This window comes from Hypanus sabinus, chromosome 6, assembly GCF_030144855.1.
Source record: "Hypanus sabinus isolate sHypSab1 chromosome 6, sHypSab1.hap1, whole genome shotgun sequence".
Taxonomy (NCBI): domain Eukaryota; kingdom Metazoa; phylum Chordata; class Chondrichthyes; order Myliobatiformes; family Dasyatidae; genus Hypanus; species Hypanus sabinus.
Window position 1 is genome coordinate 139303561 of NC_082711.1, and position 25732 is coordinate 139329292.

At 40.8% G+C, this 25732-nt stretch overlaps 1 protein-coding gene across 7 annotated transcripts in view; it reads right to left on the bottom strand.

Moving 5' to 3' along the window:
- Positions 1-25732, bottom strand: part of gtf2ird1 (GTF2I repeat domain containing 1) — a 202936-nt gene that overhangs the window by 133298 nt on the left and 43906 nt on the right. For all 7 annotated transcript variants that reach the window (XR_009512780.1, XM_059973054.1, XM_059973053.1 and 4 more), the window contains exons 3-7: positions 15769-15909; positions 13063-13204; positions 8824-8970; positions 7817-8000; positions 6556-6872 (exon numbers count right to left, since the gene is read on the bottom strand). Coding sequence is in view for 6 of the 7 variants with exons in the window: in XM_059973054.1 (XP_059829037.1) it covers positions 6556-6872; positions 7817-8000; positions 8824-8970; positions 13063-13204; positions 15769-15903 (925 nt within the window). In the remaining variant the exon portion in view is untranslated. The remainder of the gene's footprint in view (positions 1-6555; positions 6873-7816; positions 8001-8823; positions 8971-13062; positions 13205-15768; positions 15910-25732) is intronic.

Below are 25732 nucleotides of genomic sequence, written 5' to 3' on the forward strand. Positions count from 1 at the left end.
TAACTCCACTGGGTCAGTGACGGACCCTGGAATTTCTCACAGGCCTCCCTGCCCTCCTACCAGACTTCAACAGCTGAGCCGAGACCTCATCCAAATGCTAAAATAGTAACTACTGACCACCCAAAAACTAAACTGCATCAGCAGAGCAGAAGTCTGGAGGAGATTCCAGTCCTAATCTGGGTTGAAATTTCATTGCTATGCTGTGGTAATGTCACATTGTCTAGACAAATAGCCTGCTTAGTCACAGGGATATTAAAGATCTGACAGTAGTTTTCAGAAAAGGACATGATGGAATATCCTGTTCAGCATTCTTCTACCAACTAGTTCTATCAAAATATATTAAATTGTACCTCTATAAATCTTTGTGTAAGCATTGAACAGAGCCATGATCATCTACATAAAGACAGCCCACTGAACTTTGAAGAGCATAAGCCACTTATTGTGAAATGCTTTGCAATATCCTGAGGAACTAGGATGTAATTTCAGTTAAAGTTCATTCTTTCCTGACCTAGAGGCCCTTCTTCCCCTTAAATTCAATAAATGGGACTCAGTCCATCTTCACTGCTGGGACAGGGGCGGGGACATTTACAACCCCAAATCATCTCAATACGTGACACAGCAGCAACTGAGCCTGCAGCTTTCTAGATCCAAAACCTTAGCACCATTCCCACGAGTTACTGAATGGAAGGCAGCGAAACCAACTCAAATACCAACTTGCAAAATATTACTGCGACAAATAGGGGAACACTTCATAGAATCAGATAACACAGAAATGGGCCATTTCATCTGGGTCAGCCATAATGCCAACCACACTAACTATATTTGTCTACCTTAAACCCATATCCCCCTGTGCTTTTCAAACTCTGTAATTCCATCTGCCTTCACTGCCTCCTCTGGCATCATGTTCCAGATAACCACCAACTACTTTGTGTAAAAACCTACCCCTCAGATCTTGTTTAAATATCTACCCACTCACCATAAACCTGTGGCTCTTGAACTGGATCTCCCTGGCTATGACGTGCATAATTTTAGATATCGCACTTCAAATTGTACCATGCCTCAATGATATTTGACAAACTGTTCATAAGATCATATGGCACAGGAGCTGAATTAGGCCATTCAGCTCATCAAGTCTGCTCCGCCATTTGATCATGGCTGATCCAGTTCCCTCTCAACTCCATTCTCCTGCTGTCTCCCCATAACTTTTCACACCCGGGCATTAAGAATCTATCAATCTCTACCTTAAATACACCCAATGACCTGGCCTCCATAGCCAACCGTAGAAAAGAACTCTACATATTCACCTCCTTCTAGCCAAAGAAATTCCTCCTATCTCCATTCTAAATGGACATTCCTCTATTCTGAGGTTGTGCCCTCTGGTCCTAGACTCCTCCACTATATCCTCTCCAAATCACTCTACCTTGGCTTTTCAAAATTTGATAAGATTTCAATGAGATCCCCCTCAGCCTTCTAAATTTCAGCAAGTATAGGCCCACAGCCATCAAATGGTGAAAAAGACAAAAGGTATGTCGGCATTCATAGCAAAAGGATTTGAGTACAGGAGCAGGGTGGTTCTACTGCAGTTGTACAAGGCCTTGGTGAGACCGCACCTAGAGTACTGTGTAGTGTTTTGGTCCCCTAATCTGAGGAAAGACATTCTTGCCATAGAGGGAGTACAGAGAAGGTTCACTAGATTGATTCCTGGGATGGCAGGACTTTCATATGAAGAAAGACTGGATCGACTAGGCTTATACTCACTGGAATTTAGAAAATTGAGGGGGGATCTTATTGAAACGTATAAAATTCTAAAGGGATTGGACAGGCTAGGTGCAGGAAGATTGTTTCCGATGTTGGGGAAGTCCAGAACGAGGGGTCACAGTTTAAGGATAAAGGGGAAGCCTTTTAGGACCGAGATGAGGAAAAACTTCTTCACACAGAGTGGTGAATCTGTGGAATTCTCTGCCACAGGAAACAGTTGAGGCCGGTTCATTGGCTATATTTAAGAGGAAGTTAGATATGGCCCTTGCGGCTAAAGGGATCAGGGGGTATGGAGAGAAAGCAGGTACAGGGTTCTGACTTGGATGATCAGCCATGATCATACTGAATGGTGGTGCAGGCTCGAAGGGCCGAATGGCCTACTCCTGCACCTATTTTCTATGTTTCTAAATGCTCCTCATATCATAAGCCTTTCAGTCCAAGAATTATTTTCATGGACTTCCTTTGAACTGTCTCCAATGTCAGCACATCTTTTCTAAGATAAGGGGCCCAAAACTGCTCACAATACTCTGAGTGAAGTCTCTCCAGCACCTTACAAAGCCTCAGCATTACATTTTTTAAAATATTCTAACCCTCGAAATAAATGCTAACATTGCATTTGCTTTCCTTACCACTGACTCAAACCGCAAGTCAACCTTTACGGAATCCTGCAAGAAGACTCCCAAATCTCTTTGAACTTCAGATCTTTGATTTTCCTCACCATTTAGAAAATAGTATACACTTTCATCCTTTCTACTAATATGCATGACTATGCTCTCCCCCACACTATATTCCATCTGGCACTTTACCCATTCTCCCAATCTGTCTAAATCCTTCTGCAAACTCTCTGCTTCCTCTACACTACCTGCCCCTCCACCTATATTCTTATCGCCCGCAAGCTTATCCACAAAGCCATCTATTCTATCTTCCAAGTCATTGACATAACGTAGAAAGAAGCAGACCCAACATCGACCCAGCAGAACACACTAGTCACCGGCAGCCGGCCAGAAAACCAATGCTCTATCCGTGCTAGTATCTTTCTTGTGATACCATGGGCTCTTATCTTGCTGAGCAGCCTGATGTGCAGCACCTTGGCAAAGGCAATCAGAAAATCAAAGTACACAACATCACCTGATTCTCCTTTGTCTATCCTGCTTGTTATTTACTCAAGAATTCCAACAGATTTGCCAGGCAAGATTTTCCCTTAAGGAAACCATGCTGACTTTGGCCTATTTTATCATCTGCCTCCAAGTACCCTGAAACCTCATCTTTAACAATTGATTCCAACATTATCCCAACCACTGAAGTCAGTCTAATTTGGCTAATTTTCCTTCTGCCTCTCTCCCTTCTTAGAGAATGGAATGACTTGCAATTTTCCAATCGTCTGAAATCAAGGCAGAATGAAGTGATACTTAAATGATCATTTCTAATGCCTCCACAATCTCATCAGCTACCACTTTCAGAACCCTGGGGTATTGTCCATCTGGCCCAAGTGACTTATCTAACCAGACCTTTCAGTTTCCCAAGCACCTTCTCCCCAGTAATAGCAACTGCACTCATTTCTGCCCCGCTCCCCCCGCCATTCTTGAACTTCTGGCATACCGCCAGTGTCTTGCACAGTGAAGATTTATGCAAACTGTGCCATTTCTTTGTCGCCCATTTCTACCTCTCCAGTGTCATTTTTCAGTGGTCCAATATCTGCTTTCACCTCTCTAATTCTTTATATACCTGAAAAACATTTGGCATCCTCTTTGATTATTGGCTAGCTTTCCTTCTTATTTCATCTTTTTTCTCCTTATGGCTTTTCAGTTGCCTTCTGTTTGTTTTAAAAGCTTTCCAATCTTTTGCTTTTCCGCTAATTTTTGCTCTATTATATGCCCGCTCTTTTGTTTTTATATTGACTTTGACTTATTTTGTCAGCCGCAGTTGTGTCATTCTGCCGTTAGAGTACTTTCTTCCCTTTGGGATGCATCTATCCTGTGCCTTCTGAATTGTTCCTAGCTGACATCCACACTGGTGTCCCCTTCCAAATAACTTTGGCCAGTTCTTCTCCCGTGCCTCTGTAACTTACTTTATTCTACTGTAGCACTGATACCTTTGACTTTTGCTTCACTCTCTCTCAAATTGCAGGGTAAATTCTATCATATTATGATCACTCTCTCCCAAGAGTTCCTTTATCTTAAGCCCCCTAATCAAATCTGGCTCATTACACAAGACCCAATGCAGAATAGCTGATTCCTAGAGGGTTCAACCACAAGCTGCTCTAAAAAAAAATCTCACAGGCATTCTACAAATTCTCTTTCTTGGAATCCAAAATGTATACCAACCTGATTTTCCCATGAAATAATCATGACTATTGTAACATTGCCCTTACTTTCTAGTTCTTATTGTAATTTGTAGCCCACATCCTATCTACTGTTTGGAGGCCTGTATGTAACTCCCATGAGGGTCTTTTTATCCCTGCAGTTCCTTAACTCTACCCAAGAATTCTACATCTTCCAATCCTATGTCACCTCTTTCTAAGGATTTCATTTCATTTTTTTTAAACCAGCAGAGTCACCCCACCCCCTCTGCCTATCCTTTCAATACAACGTGTTTCCTTGGAGGTTACCCTCCCAACGAGGATCTTCTTTCAGCTACAATTCAGTCAGTCCCACATGATACCTGCCAAGCTCTAACCATGCTACAGGATAATCTACCTTATTCAGAATACTGCCTGCACTCAAATACAACACTTTCAAGTCTGCATTCATCAGCATTTTCAATTTAACGAGGGGCGGGGAACAACCCTGTTACACTGCAACTCATCCCACTGACTGATATTTTGTCTTATCATCTGCCTGTCCTTCCTGACAGTTTCACCCACACACTGCCTCAGCTTGCGTCCCAACTGCCCCATCAGTTTCCCATCCCCCTGCTGAGTTAGTTTAAACCCTCCCCAACAGCTCTAGCAAACCTGCCCTCAAGGGTATGGGTCTCCTCTCTGATTCAGGTGTAACCCGGCCCTTTTGTACAGGTCATACCTTCCCCAGAAGTGATCCCCATGATCCAGAAATCTGAAATGCTGCCCCCCACACCAATTCCTCAGCATGTACTCATCTGCCAAATAATCCTATTCTTACCCTCACTGGTGCGGGGCATAGGCAGAAACCTGGAGATTACTACCTTGAAGGTCCTGCATTTTAGTTCTCAACCTGGCTCCCAAAATTCTCTATTCAGGACCTCCTCGCTTTTCCTACCTATATCATTGGCGCCAATAAATACCAAGATTTCTAGCTGCTCACCCTCCCCCTTTAGAATGTCTAGAACTTGACCTGACCCTGGCTCCTGGCAGGGAGCAAACCATCCAGGTCTCTCTATTGCGTCCAGAGTCTCGTGTCTACTCCTCCAACCATGGAATGAATCCCTCATCACTCCTGCAGTCCTCTTTTCCCCCCTCCCTTCCCTTCTGAGCCAGAGACCTGATCGCTGCAGCTTTCCCCGGTAGGTCACCCACCTCCTCAATTACAGAATCCAAAGCGGTACACTTATCATTGGGAGGAACGGCTACAGGGGTTCTCTGCACTCTGCATTTATTCAGCCCAGTCGTTGGACTGATGGGTAGTCATTCATCGCTACAGGAGGCAATTGATATCGAAAAGAGGACCATGACTTTGTAAATAGCAAAAACAGTAAACAGAAGCTGTTTCAGGAGGACTGGATTGAACAGAGCAGGGTCCAGCCCTGGACTATGTTACTGGTAGTACAATCAAGACAAATAAATTGCAAGACCGGCTATTCACCAGCGACTGTTTTCCAACCTAGACATTCACAGATTACTTATGAAATTAACCTCATTATTATTGCCTATTTTGTTACTTTCACATCTCTTTTCTTGCTTTTTCGTTCAAAGGATTAACCGGTGTACCACTTGGGACAGGATGAATGCTGTGTTCCCAACCATTGATTCAGACTGGACCACGTGGTTCCTGGGTGGCCATTTTCAAGCTCGAGATGTCAAGCACTCACTATGTTGCACATGAAATAAACTCTGTTTTTTTTTACATTGGTTGAGACAAGAAGGGATTCAACATCAGTGAAACCAAATTCAAATAATCACCGCAAATTTTACCCTCTGCTCTGCCCCTGTTGTGTTCTACGAGCCTGACAAAATACAGCAGGCCTACTAACTGGGCCACAGTGAGCAAGCCATGTTGGAGATTCAGGGGGAGCAGGGTGGGAGAAGGTCTGCAGAAATAGGGCAGACAGATGCAGTGGAGCAGATGTTAACCTTTCACTTCTTCAGATAAAGTTCAGACATTGGAATTTAACCAGTCTTAAGCTAGTCCCTGAAGCACAAAAACTTCCTTGGTTTTGACACAATGGTGCAGCGACCTGGGACGCCTGCAGGAAAGAAAATTGGTCAAACACATCAGCCACCTGAGGAGGTCAGTGGGCCAGGTAGGAATGGAGGAAGGTGGGAAATGGACAGTCGATACTTGGAGACCCTTCATCTGGAATCAAATTGGCCTTCCAGCAAGCAGGCCAGGATTTTCCACATTCAATGAATCCAGCCCTTGATTCCAGCTCAGAGAGGCCACCTGGGGAACGGGTACACTGGTCAAGGGCGGCACTGGTGGAGATGGAGGGTGAGGTGGATTGAGGAAGAAGGCTTACTCTGAATTATTCTATATTCTCTCTCCCTTTCTAAACCTGATCCATCAGCTGGAAACCATCAGAATGCTTGCTGTATTTGCTTTCAGCTAAACTCCGCTTACTGGCGTCCCTGCACCACCACCCCCAAACAGAAAAGCCCATTACCAGTATCATCAGCACAGTCCCGCGCAGGTGGCAACTTCTTCGAATCCATCATGACTGAGGCTCCCGTGGGTGAAAGCTCATGGTTAAAGTTCGTAGTGGGTCTTGCAGTGAGCAGTTCCTGGTTTAAATCCAATGGGATCCTGGACCCTGGGAGTTCATAAAGAAATTGTGGTGGCGTCCGTACATTGCTCGTGTCATGATTGGAAAGTTTAGCCATGGGACTCTCCCGATTAAAATCAGAGGCGCTTTTTCCGGGCTGCATTTCCCGATTCAGCTCCACACAATTCCTCAGCTCCTGGATGTCCTCGTCCAAAGATCTGGAAGCATGTGACAAGAGGTAAAGGGGAAGAAAAATAAATGGGAATATTACCGACCATCAGTCCACTTTGGATCTGCCTTACATTATAAATTGTAGTTTAGAAGCATTCCCACTGAGATAAGGAAATACATACAGTGGGTTTCATGGATAAGCAATGAAGCCCGTGGTAATCTCGTAATTATCACACACCACAAATTTCCACCTCTCAACTTCATTCAAAAAAAAAAGAAACACAAGCAATTAAGATATCATGACTTGAGATCAGCCTCTTTGCAGTGGTAAGGATTTCCCCCCTGAATCAGAGTTGTGGGTTGACTCCTGGAATTTGAACACAACTGGGGCGTTCTGTCATCAGCCTTCTCGTCATGCTCTTAAAAGCACTTAGATTGGAGGCCGACGGGGAATTAACGGGTGCAGCATCACTACTCGAGGTAAATGATCCCGACAGTTGACTGAATTCAACAACAATCTCAGTCTCATTTCTTTTAAAGATACAGCAATCCAGGCTAGCACAGGAGGAAGTGTTAAACAATTGGAGGCATTGTCTTTCAATGAAACTTTAAACCAAGAAACCAAATAAATAGCACAGGGCTACTCAATTAACATTGTCCAATATCCATCTATTAACTGATATTCAAAGTAGACATAATCTGGTCACGGGACATTGCTGACCATGGGAGCTTATTGTCCACGGACTGATGCTGCACTTCGCACACAGTGACAGCAACCAGCTTTCAAAGGTACTTCAGTGGCTGGGAAGCCCTTTGGAATATCCTGGCTCCAATCCTGGAAAAAGTTTCCCTTTCCTTCATTTCATAAACAAAATACTTTGTTATGCCTGTCCAGATGCCGGGCAGGACGTCAAGCAGTTTCATAATTCAATCCTCCAAATGTTAGTCAGTCCTCCTGCTTTCTCTACTGCAATCCTTTGTGAGTGAATACCTTTTCACAGTAAACCGAATCCTGTTACTTCGCTCCAAAATCCTCTTCAGCGTGTGGGCTTCGTACTCTGAAGGTCGCTTGAAGCAGACGCCATCGGGCAACCCATGTACAATTATAGAAGGCGGGTCCTTCAGGATCTTCTCGTAAGGCACAGGAACAATGGTGGACTTTTCCAGGGCTTCACCTGTGGGAATTTATCACTCGTTATATCAAAATCCCATACGACAACTTCGTAACTTTCAAAAGCATTCTCCCAGTACTTTAAAACTCCAATCTTGCAGTGATATTATTAAACAAATATTTCAGTTTTATAAACAAGAGGATGACATATAAAATATCCACAAGTATTTTCCATCTGCAAATTCCCTTTGTCAGTCAACGCTGGCAGCCTATATTCCCGAACTTCATGCTGTGACTATAAAAGAAATTGCTTCTCCATCACAGACAGATGGAATCAATCCCTACTGGAACGCAATGTCACTTGTGGAATCGTTCACCCAGCAGAGCAAAAGGGAGGTTCTGTGCAGTTGGATCTTAGCAGGATCAGCCAGCGGGTGGGACCACCTCCTGAGCTCTGTACCCCCAGGAAAACAGGTTGCAACCATGCTGCTACACCACTGCAGAACAGGGAGCAGCTGTGTATTTAACTCCTGGAACCGCCAGCGCATCAGCCAGCAGAATAGGAAAAGACTTGTATACCCAATGCTCCAGCAGAATATTCCAGCACCTTAACAGTGGCATTCCCAGTAGAATAGACGGCCTATGAAGCCCAGCAGAACGAGCAGCACATGTGCAGCTGGATCTCCCCCTCTATAAACTGACAAAACTTCTGCCACCGTAGCCCAGAAAAGCCTTGCGTTGCTGCCTGCCCGCTGAACCAGCAGCTTTGGTATCACTCTCACAGCTGGACCAGTCAAATGGTAACTTCAAAGCTGTCGGTGTCGGGCACACCAAGCCTCCATCAAAAGCAGAGCACCCCATCAACCCAGAGTACAGCAAACACTCACTGTAAAGCACCGCAAACACTTCCTCCACCATTTTCCGCAGCACGTAAACATCACTCATGGGATCCAGCGAGTCCCTCTGCATGTTCCGGCCATTCTCTGCCACCATTTTCAACATCTCCATGCCCCGTAATTGTGCGTTCCAGCTTGCTGCAGGATAAAGACAGAGAGTTAGTTCATATACATAGAGGGTTATGACAACCCTGAAGCCACAATATTTTACCCTGCTTCTCATATTAACATATCCAATATCATTAATAAACATGAACTCGTTAGGATGTCCTTTAAATTAAGTTTTTTAACATTGCAGCCTTGCCTTAGTTTCCACACTGCTAAGTTTCTCCTAGAGTGACACATTACCACAAGACAATAAGATACAGGAGCAGATGTAGGCCATTCAGCCCAACGAGTCTGCTTCACCATTCAATCATGGGCTGATCCAATTCTTCCAGTCACCTCCACCCCACTGCTTTCTCCCCATACCCTTTGATGTCCTGGCTAATCAAGAACCTATCTATGAGGGTGATTGATAAGTTTGTGGCCTGAGGTAAAAGGAGTCAATTTTAGCAAACCAAGCACATTTATTTTTCCTACATTTACACACTTAGTCCTGCAGTTGTGGAGCATACGGATCCCTTCTTTGTAGAAACAGATGTCTTGGACCTCCAGAAGTGGTCCACAGCATGGGGTGGTTGATAAGCTCGTGGCCTACAGTAGGAGATGAGTTATTAACTTAAAACTTTCTGCCTTTTCACACAAAGAGTTGAACTACATGTGCATGTAACAAGAGCTGTATAACTCATCTGCTACCTTAGTCAACAAACTTATCAATCACCCCTGCTGTGGACCACCTGGAGGTCCAAGATGCTCTTGTTACATGCATGTGCAGTTCAACTCTTTGAGTGAAAATGTAGAAATGTTGAAGTTAATAACTCAACTCCTTCTACCTTAGGCCACGAACTTATGAATCACCCCTGGTGTGGACCACTTCTACAAAGAAGGGATCCGTATGCTCCATGACCGTTGGACTAAGTGTGTATGTGTAGGAGGGGACTATGTGGAAAAATACATGTGCTAGGTTTTCTAAAATTGACTCCTTTTACCTTAGGCCACAAACTTATCAATCATCCCTTGTATCTCTGTCTTAAATGCACCCAATGACATGGCTTCCACAGCAGCTCGTGGCAACAAATTCCACAGATTTATCACCCTCTAACTAAAGTAATTTCTCTGCATCTCAGTCCTAAATGGACTTTCTTCAATCCTGAAGTCATGCTCTCTTATCCTAGACTCCCCTACCATGGGAACTAACTTTGCCATATCTAATCTGTTCAGGCCTTTTAACATTTGGAATGTTTCTATGAGATCCCCCCTCATTCTCCTGAACTCCAAGGAATACAGCACGAGAGCTGCCAGATGTTCCTCATACAGCAACCCTTTCATTCCTGGAATCATTCTCGTGAATCTTCTCTGAACCCTCCCCAATGTCAGCATATCCTTTCTAAAATAAGGAGCCCAAAACTGCACACAATACTCCAAGTGTGGTCTCACGAGTGCCTTATGGAGCCTCGACAACACATCCCTACTCTTATATTCTATACCTCTAGAAATGAATGCCAACATTGCATTCGCCTTCTTCACAACCGATTCAACCTGGAAGTTAACCTTCAGGGTATCCTGCACAAGGACACCCAAGTCCCTTTGCATCTCTGCATTTTGAATTTTCTCCCCATCAAAATAATAGTCTGCCATTTATTTCTTCCACCAAAGTGCAGGACCATGCATTTTCCAACATTGTATTTCATTTGTCACTTCTTTGCCCATTCCCCTAAACTATCCGAGTTTCTCTGCAGGGTTTCTGTTCCTCAATACTACCCGCTCCTCCACTTATCTTTGTATCGTCAGCAAATTTAGCCACAAAACTGCACACAATGATTTCATTGACACACATCGTAAAAAACAGAGGTCCCAACACCGACCCCTGCTGAGCCCCAATGGTATCCCGCAGCTAGCCAGAATAGGATCCCTTTATTCCCACCCGCTGTTTTCTGCCGATCAGCCAATGCTCCACCCATCCCAGTAACTTCCCTGTAATTCCATGGGCTCTTATCTTGCTAAGCAGCCTCATGTGCAGCACCTAGTCAAAGCCCTTCTGAAGAGAGGAAATGCATACATCTCTCTCAGCCTGATGAGCCAGTGCTGGAAGTGCAAGCACAGGTTTGATTTACCAGTGCATATCTGCAAACTCACCGCAGCATTTGACAAGTCGAGTCGAGACTTTTACAATAATACTTCAAAGTCGCCTCATCCAAAGTTTTCAACCTTGTTGAAAATGATTCCCAAATCAGAGCAAACACAACCGCTTGGCTGGGTGATGCATTTCCTTCTGTGATGTCTCAGGGGAAGGATTAATCATGCCGGCTCCCCTTCCCACTGTCAGAGGAAGGTGATCTCTGCACAGGCTTCTGCAGCCACTGCTCCCATTCATGAATGGCAGATAATCATCTTCCACTAAAACATGCTGCAGCAATTTCCCCTCAATGGTATTATTAAAACAAGGTCCAAAACACTGTAAATAACAGCATGTTTACATGGTTCTTTATTCCCTCTCATTCCACACAACAATGTGCATTTGCCTTTCTGCAGCTCACTAGAATGGGCCACTGCCAATTTAGATCCAGCCTATTTGTAATAATTTGGCCACCTAGAGACTAACTTTCACTTTTAGTCTTAGAGACCAGCAGTTGCACTGGTATCTTCTGGGTTTTTGATGGCCTCTTCCCCTTCCCTCTTCCTCTATTCTCCACTCTAAGCTTTTATTTCTTTCCACCTGCCTCTCACCTCCCCCTGGGTCCCCTCCTCCTCCTTTTTCTTCTATGGTCCACTCTCTATCTGATTCCTTCTTCTCCAGACCTTGACCCTTTCCCACCAACTGGTTTCACCCATCACCTTCCGGCTAGCCTCCTTCCCCTTCTCCCTTTTTTATTCTGGCGTCTTCCCAATTCCTTATCCATCTTGAAGAAGGGCCTCAGCCCAAACCGTCAACTGTTTATCTATTTCCATAGATGCTGCCTGACCTGCTGAGTTCCTCCAGCATTTGCGTGCATTGCTTTGGATTTCCAGCATCTGCAACTTGCTTGTGTTTCGATGGCCTTGCCTGTATTTTTTGTTTGATCAGAACTTGGATCCTGTCCAAGTTTTTGATCAAAAGCTCTGCAACAATTTAGAGATTGCCTATGTGCCTGGCTGGTGGTGTAGTGGCATCAGAACTGGACTTGGAGGCAGATGATCCTGAGTTCAAACCCAGCTGGATCCCAACCTGGGCCGCAGCGGTATCTGCACGGAAGAAAGGCCTGGCAATCTGCTTCCGTATCTTGCCATGAAAACCCTATGGGCCCTGTGGTCAATGAGGTCATGAAGAGTCAGGCTCCACTAAACAATATATGCCTGGGGTCATTTTACAAAGTGAAGGTTTAATCAAAATCCTTCATATTGATTAGATGAACCACTAATTTATCTTCTTCAGTCTTTGACAGACTCATAGTTAATGTAAAAGCTGTATGTTTTCCTTTTAAAGACTGCATACAAAGACCACTTCAGGATATTTTAAAGTTAATCACAGCTGGTGAAGTATTTTTGAAATGCAGTCATTTTTTGTTACGTAGACATCAAAGACTGTGAATTTATGCACGTCAAGATCCCACAAGCAGAAAGGAGATGAACACCAGCTCATCTATTGTTGATGACGTTTGAAAAGAGACAGACACATCTTAGAACACTTTGAGACTGCCTCTGCTCTTCACACTCACCTTGAAATTCGTCCCATGCCAGTATCAACAAAAGACCATAAGATACAAGGACAGAATTAGGCCATTTGGAGTCTGCTAAACGAATTGCAGTTGTTATGAAGTCAAACGGTAGAGCACAATGTGCTGATGTGATTATATAGTACAGCAAAGTGCTTCAACCAAAGATGATGCCTGGGCAACCATCATTATGTCCACTTTTGCAGAGCAGAAAAGGGCATTGAGGTCCTTACTACAAAAGTATTAAAACTGTGTATTTCCGACAATGCAGCATTGTTGTAGGTCTGCACCGACAGCTCAGCCACAATTACATATTCTTACCCAAGATGAGACATTATAGAAAGAAAGGCATCTTTCAGCCTGCAACAATGTGCTGGAAGCTCAAACACAATCTTGACTTGGCCCAGCTAAGCAGCGCAGTGTTGTGAAAACTTACCACAATACTTGACAAATTCCTTTTGTAGCTCTCTCCGGGCATTTAGAAACACTTTTCCTTTCTCCGTTCCCAGGACAAACGTGCTTTCATCGTGAACGGCAATGCAGGCAACTTCAGCATTTAGCTTCGAGAGCGCCGTGCACTGCAGACAACAAAAGATCACAGAGGTACTATCTCTGGGCAGAACCAGAACACCAACTATTAAACAAATGAAAGGAAATTCATTTCTGTTGTCCAAAGCCCAAGGTAATTAATGCAAGGGGTAACTCCCACTCTATGACCACTGGAACTCTCTCCTCAAAAATTATTATTGAGTGTGGGGTTCACATTTCAAACTGTAATGGATGTTTTTTGTTAGAAAGGAGTGTTAATGATTATAGAACTGGAGCCAGACTATGAAATTAAGATGCTCCATAATTTAATGAATAACAGAATAGAATGAAAGAATGAATCAGTCTACTCCTGTTGTGTCCCCACCATTGAACACATTTATATGGAGCGCTATCGCAGAAAACCAGCATCCGCCAATGAGGACCCCCACCCCCACGGCCATGCTCTCTTCTCATTGCTGCCATCAGGAAGGTGGTACAAGAGCCTCATACCACCAGGTTTAGGAACAGTTATTACCCACTCAACCATCAGGCTCTTGAACCAGAGGAGATAACCTCAGCTGTCCCATCACTGAACTGTTCCCACAACCAATGGACTCACTTTCAAGGACTTTTCATCTTAGGTTCTTGATATTTATTGCTCATTTGTTTATTTTTAAAAATAAATTTTAAATACATTTTATTTTTATTCATTTATTTTTTCTCCCCTGGACCTTAGCACCTGACTCTGGAACTCATGATCTCAGTTTTATCTTATCTATTTAATTTATTTATACAAGTCCAGCTTGTTGTCTTTTGTTTGTCAATCTTTGTGTGTAGCCTTTCACTTATTCTGCTGTATTTCTCTGTTCTACTGTGAATGTCTACAAGTAAATAAATCTCAAGGAAGTATACAAGGGCACATAACTGCTTTGATATTAAATTTAACTTTGAGGGTACTGAACACAAAAATGAGGTGGTTATAAATTATTGCTCAGACCTCAACTCAAGTACTAAGTGTAATTCTGGTCACTGCACTACAGAGAAGATATAATAGCACAGGAGAACACAGAGAGGAGATTCACCAGGAGGCTGTGTGGATGCACTGTTTCAGTTACCAACAGAAGAGAAGGTTAAGAGGGGACATGATTGAGATACATAAAATTATGAGAGGTATAGGTTGGGTATACTGAAGGAAACTTTCCCCCATATCATAACTAGATGAAACTGGAGGCCACAAGCTAGGATAATGGGCAAGAGATTTACAGGGGAGACATTTTCACCCAGAGAGTGGCGATTACCTGGAATACACTGTCTGAGAAAGTGGTGCAAGCAAAGCTGTTGGGCCAGTGTGGATGGACGTCCACTGGTTAGGCTGGACATGATAGGCTGAATGGACTATTTACATCCTGTGGGAACCTGTGACTCATATTATATACAATACAAACAACTCCACGTTTGCAATTGTGCACATGGCCACATTTGCCTTTAAGCGTACACACACACCTTTGTGGACGTGATTGCTTGCACAAATCTGTGGGTGTGTGGGAGAAGGGAATAATCACCACCTACACGCTGTGAATGAGCAAAAAAAACCTGATCTTTCGCCTGTTGTGTGAACCATCTACTTTTCATTCCCAACATGCCACTCCATCTCACACTGCCCATGTGCTGAAAATGAAAATCCTTAGCAACAGCAAATATCCTAGAACTTAAATTCTAAACAAAATCACAGACAATAAAATTTCTCTAAGCGTTTTTAGTTGCTTCTTCCTCCGAGACATTCGGGTATGTTGGGACACATACTGGGAGTTTGTGCAACAGTACAGCGGTCCACACTGGGAGATAAGGGCACGGGACACATACTGGGAGTTACATCAGATTGGTCTGTGGAGCTCACAGGGACATGAGGAAAGGAACTCAAAGTTCCCCATTTCTAGAGATGTGGAGACTTCCAAGTAAAACCATTAATGAACTCTTAAGGACTATGTAGCAAGCATTTTTTCACTTTTATCTATTTATTTATTTATTGATTGAATGAGGTACAGTGCAGAATAGGTCCTTCTGGCTCTTTGAACCTTCCCCGATTTAACCCTAGCCCAATCATGGGACAATTTACAATAACCAATTAACCTACCAGCCGGTACATCTTTGGACTGTGGAAGGAAATCCACACGGTCACAGGGAGAATGCACAAGTAGCGGCAGGAATTGAACCTGGGTGGTTGGTACTATAAAACGTCGTGCTAACCACTACCTTACGTGCTACCCAAGTTAACAGGCAAGTTAAATCATTCAGTGCCACAAGTAGTCATTTATGCATTATTGAAGCAGCAATTGTTGCACACCGTTGGGGTCTGAGTATATTCATTGCTAAAATTGTGACACAGACTCATGTCCCCATAACAAAATCTAACCAAGCATTGAAAGCAGAAACATGCCAAACCTATTGAACTTTGGACAAACTTCTCCTGGGGTACTGTGAGAGTTTTGTTCACATTATCATCAAGGAATAAAGCAACTGGAAAGAGGTGTTAAGCTATTCACAAGGATGAAACATGAACGGAGAGGTTATGCTGATCGTGGGTGACTACTGTGACAGAACAGGTGTCACTGACCATCGAGTCCAAGGCAGAGACCAAGCAGCTGATAATGTCCTTCTTGTCCGAGAGGCTCTGAACTCCACGCGTCAGTAGCTGTTCATGACAGTTATTACTCCTGGCTCCTTCTTCCAGATTTCCTCTTTGTGCCATGCTTACCTGTGAAGACAAAAGCAACAAATGTCATCTCTTACTGAAGCCAGATTCCTTCCCCATTTATCATTGCACTGTTCCACGCAGGGCTGTCTACAGCCTCTCACCTGCTGCTGGCGGAGGAAGGTGCTTGCATTCAAATGGTCTCCCTCTCCCTCACAATGCTGTTGGAGGAGGGGGCCGAAGCAATGCATTTTGTAGATTGAACTCCTGAAGTTCACGATATGAAGTATTTCTCGTCACTCCTTTTTTGTTGCTATTTTGAATCAGGCTGACCTGCAGATAACGAGCGCTGAGCTGAACTGAAATGTGCCTGGACTCTTTTGATTTTCTGTTTTATATTCTGTGTTTTTGCTCATTACTTATTGCTCTGTTTGTGCAAGTTGCTTTTGTTTTGCACATGGGGAGTTGTTTTCCTTTGAATAGGTTAGAATAGGGTTCTTTTCTTTCTTTTGCACCGATATGCGGAGAAAGTGAATCTCAGGTTGTATACCACATGCATACTTTGTTGATAAATGTACTTGGAATCTTTGAATCTATGTGGACCACAGTGACAAATGTGTTGAAGGCTTATTAAAGTCAAGTGGCCATCTGTTCTTAAGCTTGAACTGCGTATGTCAGGACTGAACTGAAGACTCCCCATTGTTGAAATCGAAACACGTTGATGACATTGCTGGCTGTGAAGCTATCTAAAGGCAAGTCATACAAATATTTATTTAAACACAGCCTTTTAATTCTTGCTGATTTATACCTCCCTTTAAGGAAAAGACTTGTCACTCGGTATTATTCCAACAACCTCTTATGAATTTTTCCAAACGCCCAAAATTCATCAGTGGCCCTGATAGAAATCACAGCTCAACACAATTCCGTCTTCCTCCTGCTTCCGTTCATTCATATTTCCCCAAAGGAATTCAGGAATGGTGAACAGGAGCTTGGGAATGGTGAGCAGGAGTTCCCATCCTTCCACAGATGCATGTTGGCCACATTTATCCAATTATACAGGGACTAGCATAACCCTCTTCAGCATCATCATCCCACTGATAGCTGAACTACAAAAGGAAAATTGCTGAAAAGTACATTAATTGCACATAGTGCTGTCCCCTGATCCATCACCTTTTCTGGCCCAACCTCACTAGGCTCCCAGTTTCTGCGGGTTTTCTCTGTCACCACCTTGATCTTCCCCATCTCCAATGTTAACTCTTTCAGGAGGGACAGCTTTTGCTTCCCTCTCCACCACAAATCAATAGTAAATAACTAGTTCAAACTCTCGAGTAGCATCAGCAAACCTCACGGCCAGGATACTGGTTCCCCGCCAGTTCAGATGCAACCTGTTCCTCTTGAACAGGTCACTCCTCGGGGTTTCCAGTGACGTCATCGTCGAGAATGGCAGCTTAAGTCACTAGCTCCTCCGTAAAAACACGTATTAAGCCCCGTTAACCCATCAAATATAGTATTTTTTGAAAAATATTTGAACTGAAGAGGGGCAAGAATGGGGAAAAGGAATGGAAATACAAAAAAACGACACCGCGGAGCCTGTGGCCGAGAGGAGTGCAGCGAGCGGCTCTCCTACCCGACCGCGTGCCAGCGAGGCGGCCACTGGGCATCGTTCAAGTGAAGCGGTGAATATGATCAAAATCCTGAAAGAGATAAGGGAGTTCCGGAAAGAAATAGAGAAGCAACTCCATGATATTAAGTCAGAGCTCACCAGCGTCAATCAAAAAATAGCGGTGGCAGAGACTCGAATTGAGAAGGTGGAAGATTGTGTTCAAAATGTGGAACGGATACTGAGTAAGACAATAAGAATATTACATCACCAAGAAGGTAAACTGCTTGACCTGGAGGGAAGATCACGGTGGAAAAATATCAGAATCTACAACATTCCCGAAGGAGCGGAGGGCTCGTCTATGATGGAGTTTGTCGGAAAGTTACTGCAGGACGTGCTGAATCTTCCCTCGGCTATGGAGCTGGAAGTCGAAAGAGCCCATTGTGCACTCGTCCCGAAACCTACCCGGGACAGAAAGCCACACTCAAAAATAATAAATTCCTTCGGTAAAGCACCAAGGCGGAGATTCTATACGAAGGGCCTGGGGTAAGAAGAGAGTGTTTTTAAACAATAAATTAATATATTTCGACCAAGATTACCCCCCACCCCCGCAGTCCTGCAAAAACGCAAAGAATACTCTGAAGTAAAGCGAGTACTAAAGCAAAAAAAAGATTAGATTTCAAACTCCATACCCTGCTAAACTTGGGAGTGTTTTACGACGACGAGACGCGGTTGTACCAGACAGTGGAAGAGGCGACTACAGACATGAAGGCCAGAGGATTGCCTGTCAGCATGACCAAAACGAGGGGAAGCCTGGCTGAGGAATTATCCTGCTTAGCTTGGGAAATAGTGTGAGAATCGAGAAGGCAGGAGACGGGAGGAGGCCGAGAGAAATATATCAGGAAGAGACCAGGAGTTTCCCAAAGACAGTCCTCACCCCCTTCAGAAGAGCCATAAGGTTTGGCTAACTTTAAAAATGTTGAGAAGCTAAATGGAAGCAAAAGTAGACAGTGATATACGTATCTCGAGAAACACTTATTATAATGTGGATTTTATATTACTTAGTTGTTATTCTTTATTCGCTCACTTACTCCTTTTTTCCCCACGAAAATGAGAATATATATATATATATATATATGCGCATGTGTGTGTAATGTGTGTGAGTGTGTGAGTGTGTGAGTAGGAGCAGATCGACTTCTTCTTCTCAACTAATTCTATGGATGATATTTCCTACGGAACACTTTGGGACACTTTTAAAGCTTATATACGTGGACAGATTATTTCTTATTCTGTTGGTTTGAGGAAACGTATCAAGATGGAAACTCTTTTATTGGTTGATAAAATTAAAGAGATTGATAAGAAATATTCGATTGCTCCTAGTAAGGAGCTTTACAAACAAAGGGTTGAACTTCAAATGGAACATAGTTTATTACTTACATCCTCGATTGAAAATCAATTAATGAAAACTAAATCTGATTTTTATATACATAGTGAGAAATCTGGTAAACTGTTAGCTAGTCAATTGAAGAATGCTCTGGTTAAACGTCAAATCACTAAGATTGGTCAGCAGAATGGGAATCTGACAGTTAATCATGATGAGATAAATAAGGCATTTCAAGATTTCTATACCTCCCTGTATCAATCTGAATTTCCTCAAGATTATAATACCATGTCTGATTTTCTGGGGAAATTAAATTTTCCAAGGTTATCATCTGATGATCTTTTGATATTGGATACTCCTATTACGGATGTAGAAATTAAAGGGGCTATTTCCTCAATGAATTCTGGGAAAGCACCGGGTCCAGATGGTTATACAGTTGAATTTTTTAAATTTTTTTCCGCTACTCTTTCCCCTTGGTTAGGTAAGGTTTTTGAGGAGGCCATTAGATTAGGGAATTTGCCACAATCTTTTTATAGAGCTTCCATTTCTCTAATATTGAAGAAAGATAAAGACCCTACTAATTGTGCTTCTTATAGACCTATATCTTTATTGAATGTAGACTCCAAGATTTTTTCTAAGTTACTGGCATCTAGATTGGAGAAGGTATTACCCAAAATTATTTCAGATGATCAAACTGGCTTTATTAAAAATCGTTATTCTTTTTTTAACATTAGGAGATTGTTGAATATTGTTTATACTCCCTCACATGATACTTCAGAATGCGTGATTTCATTAGATGCGGAGAAAGCATTTGACAGAGTTGAATGGCCTTACTTATTTAATGTGTTGGAGAAGTTTAATTTTAGTCCGATATTTATATCATGGATTAAATTGATTTATCATACTCCAGTAGCCTCAAGTAGCCTCCAGTTACCAATAATCAAAGATCTCCCTTTTTTCGCCTATTTCGGGGCACTAGACAGGGATGTCCTCTTAGTCCATTACTATTTAACATTGCCTTAGAACCTTTGGCAATTGCCATTAGACAATCACAGGATATTTTGGGTATTAATCGTGGGACAGATATTCATAAGTTATCTTTGTATGCAGATGATTTATTACTATTCATTTCTAACCCGGAGAAATCCATTCCAGCAGTTTTATCATTATTGGCTCAATTTAGTGAGTTTTCTGGGTATAAGTTAAATCTTAATAAAAGTGAATTGTTTCCATTAAATAAACGGGTCCCAATTTATGGAAATTTACCCTTTAAATTAGTTAATGACTCTTTTACTTATTTAGGGATCAATATCACAAAGAACCATAAAGATTTGTTTGGATTTAATTTTTTACCCTTAATTGATCAGATTAAAGGTTTGTTTACTAGGTGGTCACCTTTGTCTCTATCTCTAATAGGTAGGATTAATGCTATTAAGATGGTTATTTTACCCAAGTTTTTATATATTTTTCAAGCGATACCAATTTTTATCCCGAAATCTTTTTTTACTAATGTTGACTCTAAAATTTCTTCATATATATGGCAGTATAAAAATCCCAGGTTAGGTAAAACATATTTACAGAAGACAAAAAAGGAAGGCGGGTTAGCATTACCTAATTTCAGATTTTACTATTGGGCAGCTAATATTAGATATTTGTTATGCTGGTTGAAAGATGGGGGTGGATCTTTTGGCCCTTGTTGGGTGAGTTTAGAAACTAAATCGGTATCAGCTTATGCTTTGGGTTCTATTTTAGGGACTTCTCTCCCTTTTGCTCTTTCTAAATTGCCGAAACGAATTGACAACCCGATAGTTAAACATACATTGTGTATATGGTTTCAATTTCGGAGATTTTTTGGGTTGACTCAATTCGTTTTAAATAGTCCTATTGTATCTAATTGTTTTTTTCACCCTTCCATTATAGATCAAGCTTATTCAGCTTGGAAAACTAAGGGATTACTAAGATTTTCTGATTTATTTTTAGATAATTGTTTCATGTCTTTTGAACAATTATCCAACAGATATAACTTGCCGAGATTTCATTTTTTTAGATATTTACAGATTAGACATTTTTTAAGTTCTGTACTCTCTACGTTTCCAAATTTTGTGCCTTCAGATACTTTGGAGAGTTTATTTGAATTAGACCCTTTTCAAAAAGGGCTTATTTCAAAACTTTATAATATAATTATGAAGATACGTTCAGAGCCCCTTTATAAGACTAAACAGGATTGGGAAAGAGAGCTTAGTTTTAGTATTTCTAGTGAGAATTGGGATAGAATTCTTCAATTAGTTAATACATCATCGTTATGTGCCAAACATTCACTAATACAATTTAAGGTTGTACATAGGGCCCATATGTCCAAGGATAAATTAGCTCATTTTTACTCTCATATAAGTCCTATTTGTGATAGATGTCATTCTGAAATTGCGTCTTTAACTCACATGTTTTGGTCGTGTTCATTTTTGGAGAAATATTGGAAAGATATTTTTGATATTATATCTGCGGTTTTGAATATTGATTTACAACCTCATCCTATTACCGCAATTTTTGGTTTACCAATGTTAGATTCACAGCATTTATCTTCTTCAGCCCGTCGAATGATTGCATTTCTAACTCTGATGGCTAGAAGATCTATATTGTTGAATTGGAAAGAAATTGATCCTCCCACTGTATTTAATTGGTTCTCCCAAACTATGTTATGTTTAAATTTAGAAAAAATTAGAAGTGGTACTTTTGAGACTTCTATTAAATTTGAAAAGTTATGGAGACCATTTATTCAACATTTTCATATGATGTAATATGACCCTTTGCCAAGTACATTTGATTTCCCAGCTTTTAGCTTATGTATTTTGAGAGGACCGGAAGTGACGGCATTGATGAATACTTATTTTTGTGAGATATTATAAACAGCCCACTTTTTTTTTCCTTCTCTTTTGTTTGTTTTTTTTTCTTTTATATTACTTATTAGCTATAGTTATTAGATTAGATTAGTTAGTTCTGCATTATATAAATTTTTTTTTTGTTTTTTTTTCTTTCTTTTTTCTGTTTTTTTTATATTATACATTATGAAATATTTAGATTTACTATGTCCATACATATATCTTATGGCTTATGTCTTGGTAAACTCATTTATATTGTAACTATTATGTATGTTTTTTTTTCATATGTAATGGAATGTGTATGTTGGTAATTTCTTTATCAATATATCATCTGTATTCTGTCCATATTATTAATATTAATAAAAAGATTTAGAAAGAAAGAGTGTGTGAGTGTGTGAGTGTGTGTATTTATATATATAAAAAGAGTACACAGGGAAATCTTTTCTGTGTAATGGATTTGTTCACTGACTTTTATGAATACTGCAATGGGGGCTCTCAACTCACAAGTAGGAGGAGGGTTATCCCCACAGCTAGACACTTCCTCCTGCCCAATGCAGGGTCATCTACTATAGATCTCAGCCTTGGAATCACATGTTCGTAGCCATTTTTGTTGTTAATTGCGTTTCTTGGTTCTTATTTGTTCAGGGAGTAGATCGATTTAAGTTTTATTCTAATTTCAATGATACATTGACAGATAAATACAGATGGCTAAGGACAAGGTAAAATTCATTTCTTTTAATGTCAATGGGCTATTAAATCCAATGAAACATAAGAGAATTTTATCCAAAATGCAAAAAGAACAAGCCCATGTAGTATATTTACAGGAAACTCATTTAAGTGATAATGAGCAGAAAAAACTAAAGAGAATGGGCTTCACTAATCTGTTTTTCTCCTCATATAAATCAGGACATAGGAGAGGACTTGCTATTCTGATCTCAAGTAAGCTAAATTTTGAAAAAATATTCGAAATGGGGGATAAAGAGGGCTTATATATTCTGGTAAGAGGGAATATAGATGGAAATTCAGTTACTCTATTGAATATATACGCACCCCCGGGAAGTGATATTGGTTTCTTTCAGAAAATTACTGATATTATGGTAATGGAAACAGAAGATCTCCTGATATGTGGGGGAGTCTTAAATTTACAATTACAACCAAACTTAGACTCTTGCAATAGAAAAACCTATGAAACAAAATCTTTACATAAGAAAGTTAATACACTTTTTGAGGATGTTGGTTTAATTGATATATAGAGGGACCTTTTCCCTGACAGAAGGGATTACACTCATTATTCTGCTCCACATTCTGTATATACAAGAATAGACTATTTCATAACATTTGGAAAAGACAAAGACAAAATAAACACCTGTGGAATTGGGACAATAGATGTAAGTGACCATCTACAACCTACAACCAAAGAATACTATGTGGAAACTAAATTCAAGTCTACTCAATGATCCGTACTGTAAGGAACAAATTAAAAAGGAAATTGGTCTCCACTTAGAATTTAATGATAATGGAGAGGTTTCACCTCCCATTTTATGGGATACTCTGAAGGCAGTCTTAAGAGGGAAAATTATAACGATATCTTCATATAAGAAAAAAATAAGGAATAAAACATTAGAGAAATTACAAAATAGGCTGAAGGAACTAGAGAAAAAACACAAATTGAATATGGCACAGGATACATTAGGGGAAATTAAAGGAATAAATAGTTTGGCTATGCAAGAAATCGGGAAAAATTTAATGTTTCTGAAACAGACATTATGAAAGTGGATCGAAATCTATGAAAATACTAGCGTGGAAACTGAAAAAAAAAATAGCACAAAATACAATTCATAGAATTAGGGACCCAGGAACGAAAATGATAAAAAATAAGTGAAACTCAAGAAGCTTTTGAAGTGTTTTACAAAACTCTATATTCCAAAGTTCCAAGGGGAAGCATAACCCAAATTGACACCTTCTTGAATTCTCCAGAGTTACCCACTTTAAGCGAAGAACAAAATAGAAGGATGACTACTGACATAACTGAAGTTGAATTAAAAGCTGCAATTAGTAGGCTTAAATTAAGCAAGTCACCAGGATCAGATGGGTATATGACAGAGTGGTACAAAGAATTTAAAAATGAGTTAATTCCTGTTTTACTCCCCACACTGAATTGGGCTCTAAAAAAGGCACAAATGCCACCCAATTAGAAGGGACCGATAATCTCAGCTATACCGAAAGAAGGCAAGGATAAAATGGAACGCAGGTCATTTAAACCAAGATCCATTCTTAATGTAGATTATAGGTTATTTACCTCCATCATGGCCAAACAATTAGAGGAGTTTCTACCCATACTGATACGTAACGATCAGACAGGTTTTATACAATGCCAGACACAAGACAATATACCAAGGACACTTCACATTATGGATCATATACAAACAAATAAAATCAAAGCAATAGTGATAAGCATGGACGCTGAAAAAGCATTTGATTTGGTTAATTGGAATTTTCTTTACAGAGTTCTACATAGATTTGGTTTCCAAGACACAATTAATAAAACTATACAGACACTATATGACAATCCTACTGCTAGGGCTAAAATCAATGGATATTTATCAAATAGTCTTACCCTAGAAAGGGGCACGAGACAGGGTTGTGCATGATCACTACTACTCTTTGTGTTATATCTGAAACCATTAGCTCAATACATCAGACAAAATGAAGATTATCAGGGGAATTACTATTAAAGGGACAGAGCATAAATTGGCTTGTTATGCAGATGACATTTTGATCCATCTAGTGCAACCAACATACTCTTTACCTAAATTGATGCAATCCTTTGAACAGTATGGTCAATTATCAAGATACAAGATCAACATAGATAAAACCCAATTACTTTCATATTACTATAGCCCACCAAGAGAAATTGAAAGTTGATACCCCTGGGCATGGCACACAGATTCTTTCAGATATTTAGGCATCATTATGCCAAAAGATTTGGCAAAATTATCAGAATGCAATTATCAGCCTTTATATAAAAAAATTAAGGAAGATGTGGCAAGATGGAACCTGATTCCTTTTCTCAATCTCAGTTCAAGGATTGAGTCTATTAAAATGAATATACTGCCCAGACTGTTATATCTCTTTCAGACCCTACCAATAGAGATTAATCAAAATCAATTCAATGAATGGAACAAGATGTTATCAAGGTATATTTGGCAGGGTAAAAGGCCTAGAGTTAGGCTCAAAACTTTGCAATTAGCAAAGGAAAAGGGGGGGATAGGGCCTACCTTCTCTTAGAGATTATTATTTTGCAGCACAGTTGAGAGCTGTGATATGTTGGTGCAACCCATCATATGACGCTCAATGGAAAAACATTGAGGAGCGGGTACTTCCCATCCCCATACAAGCAATTTTGGCTGAGAACAACCTGCAAAGGTACATAAATACTATTGATAACCCATGGGTGAAATTGACTCTTAAAATATGGAAAACTACTATAAAAGAATATAATCTAGAGGGAGATATTGTAATTCTTAAATGGTGTGCATATGACTCGGACTTTACACCAAATAAATTGGATGCTAGATTTAAGGACTGGACAGCTAAAGGAATAACAGTTCTTTGCAACATAATGAAAGAAGGAACACTGTTCAGCTTTGAAATGCTTAAAGAGAAACACTTATTAGAAAAACAAGATTTCTATCGGTATTTACAGATGCGACAATATGTTAATAAGACACTTAAAAATGTGACCAAGCCAAGTACATGCTTGATAGAGCTCTTTAGAAAAGCATATAATTCAGATAATGGTAGTAGAATCATTTCAAGCATGTATAAGGGGTTGTCAAATCTTAAAACACATTCAACTTCATACATTAAAACAAGATGGGAAAAGGAAAGAGGGATAATTATATCTGAGGAAGAATGGACAACAATATGGAGGTATCAATGGAAGTGTACCAGTTCACAGAAATGGATGGAAAAACTTGATAAGATATTTTATTACACCCTCTCAGAAATCCCATTATTACAGTAAAC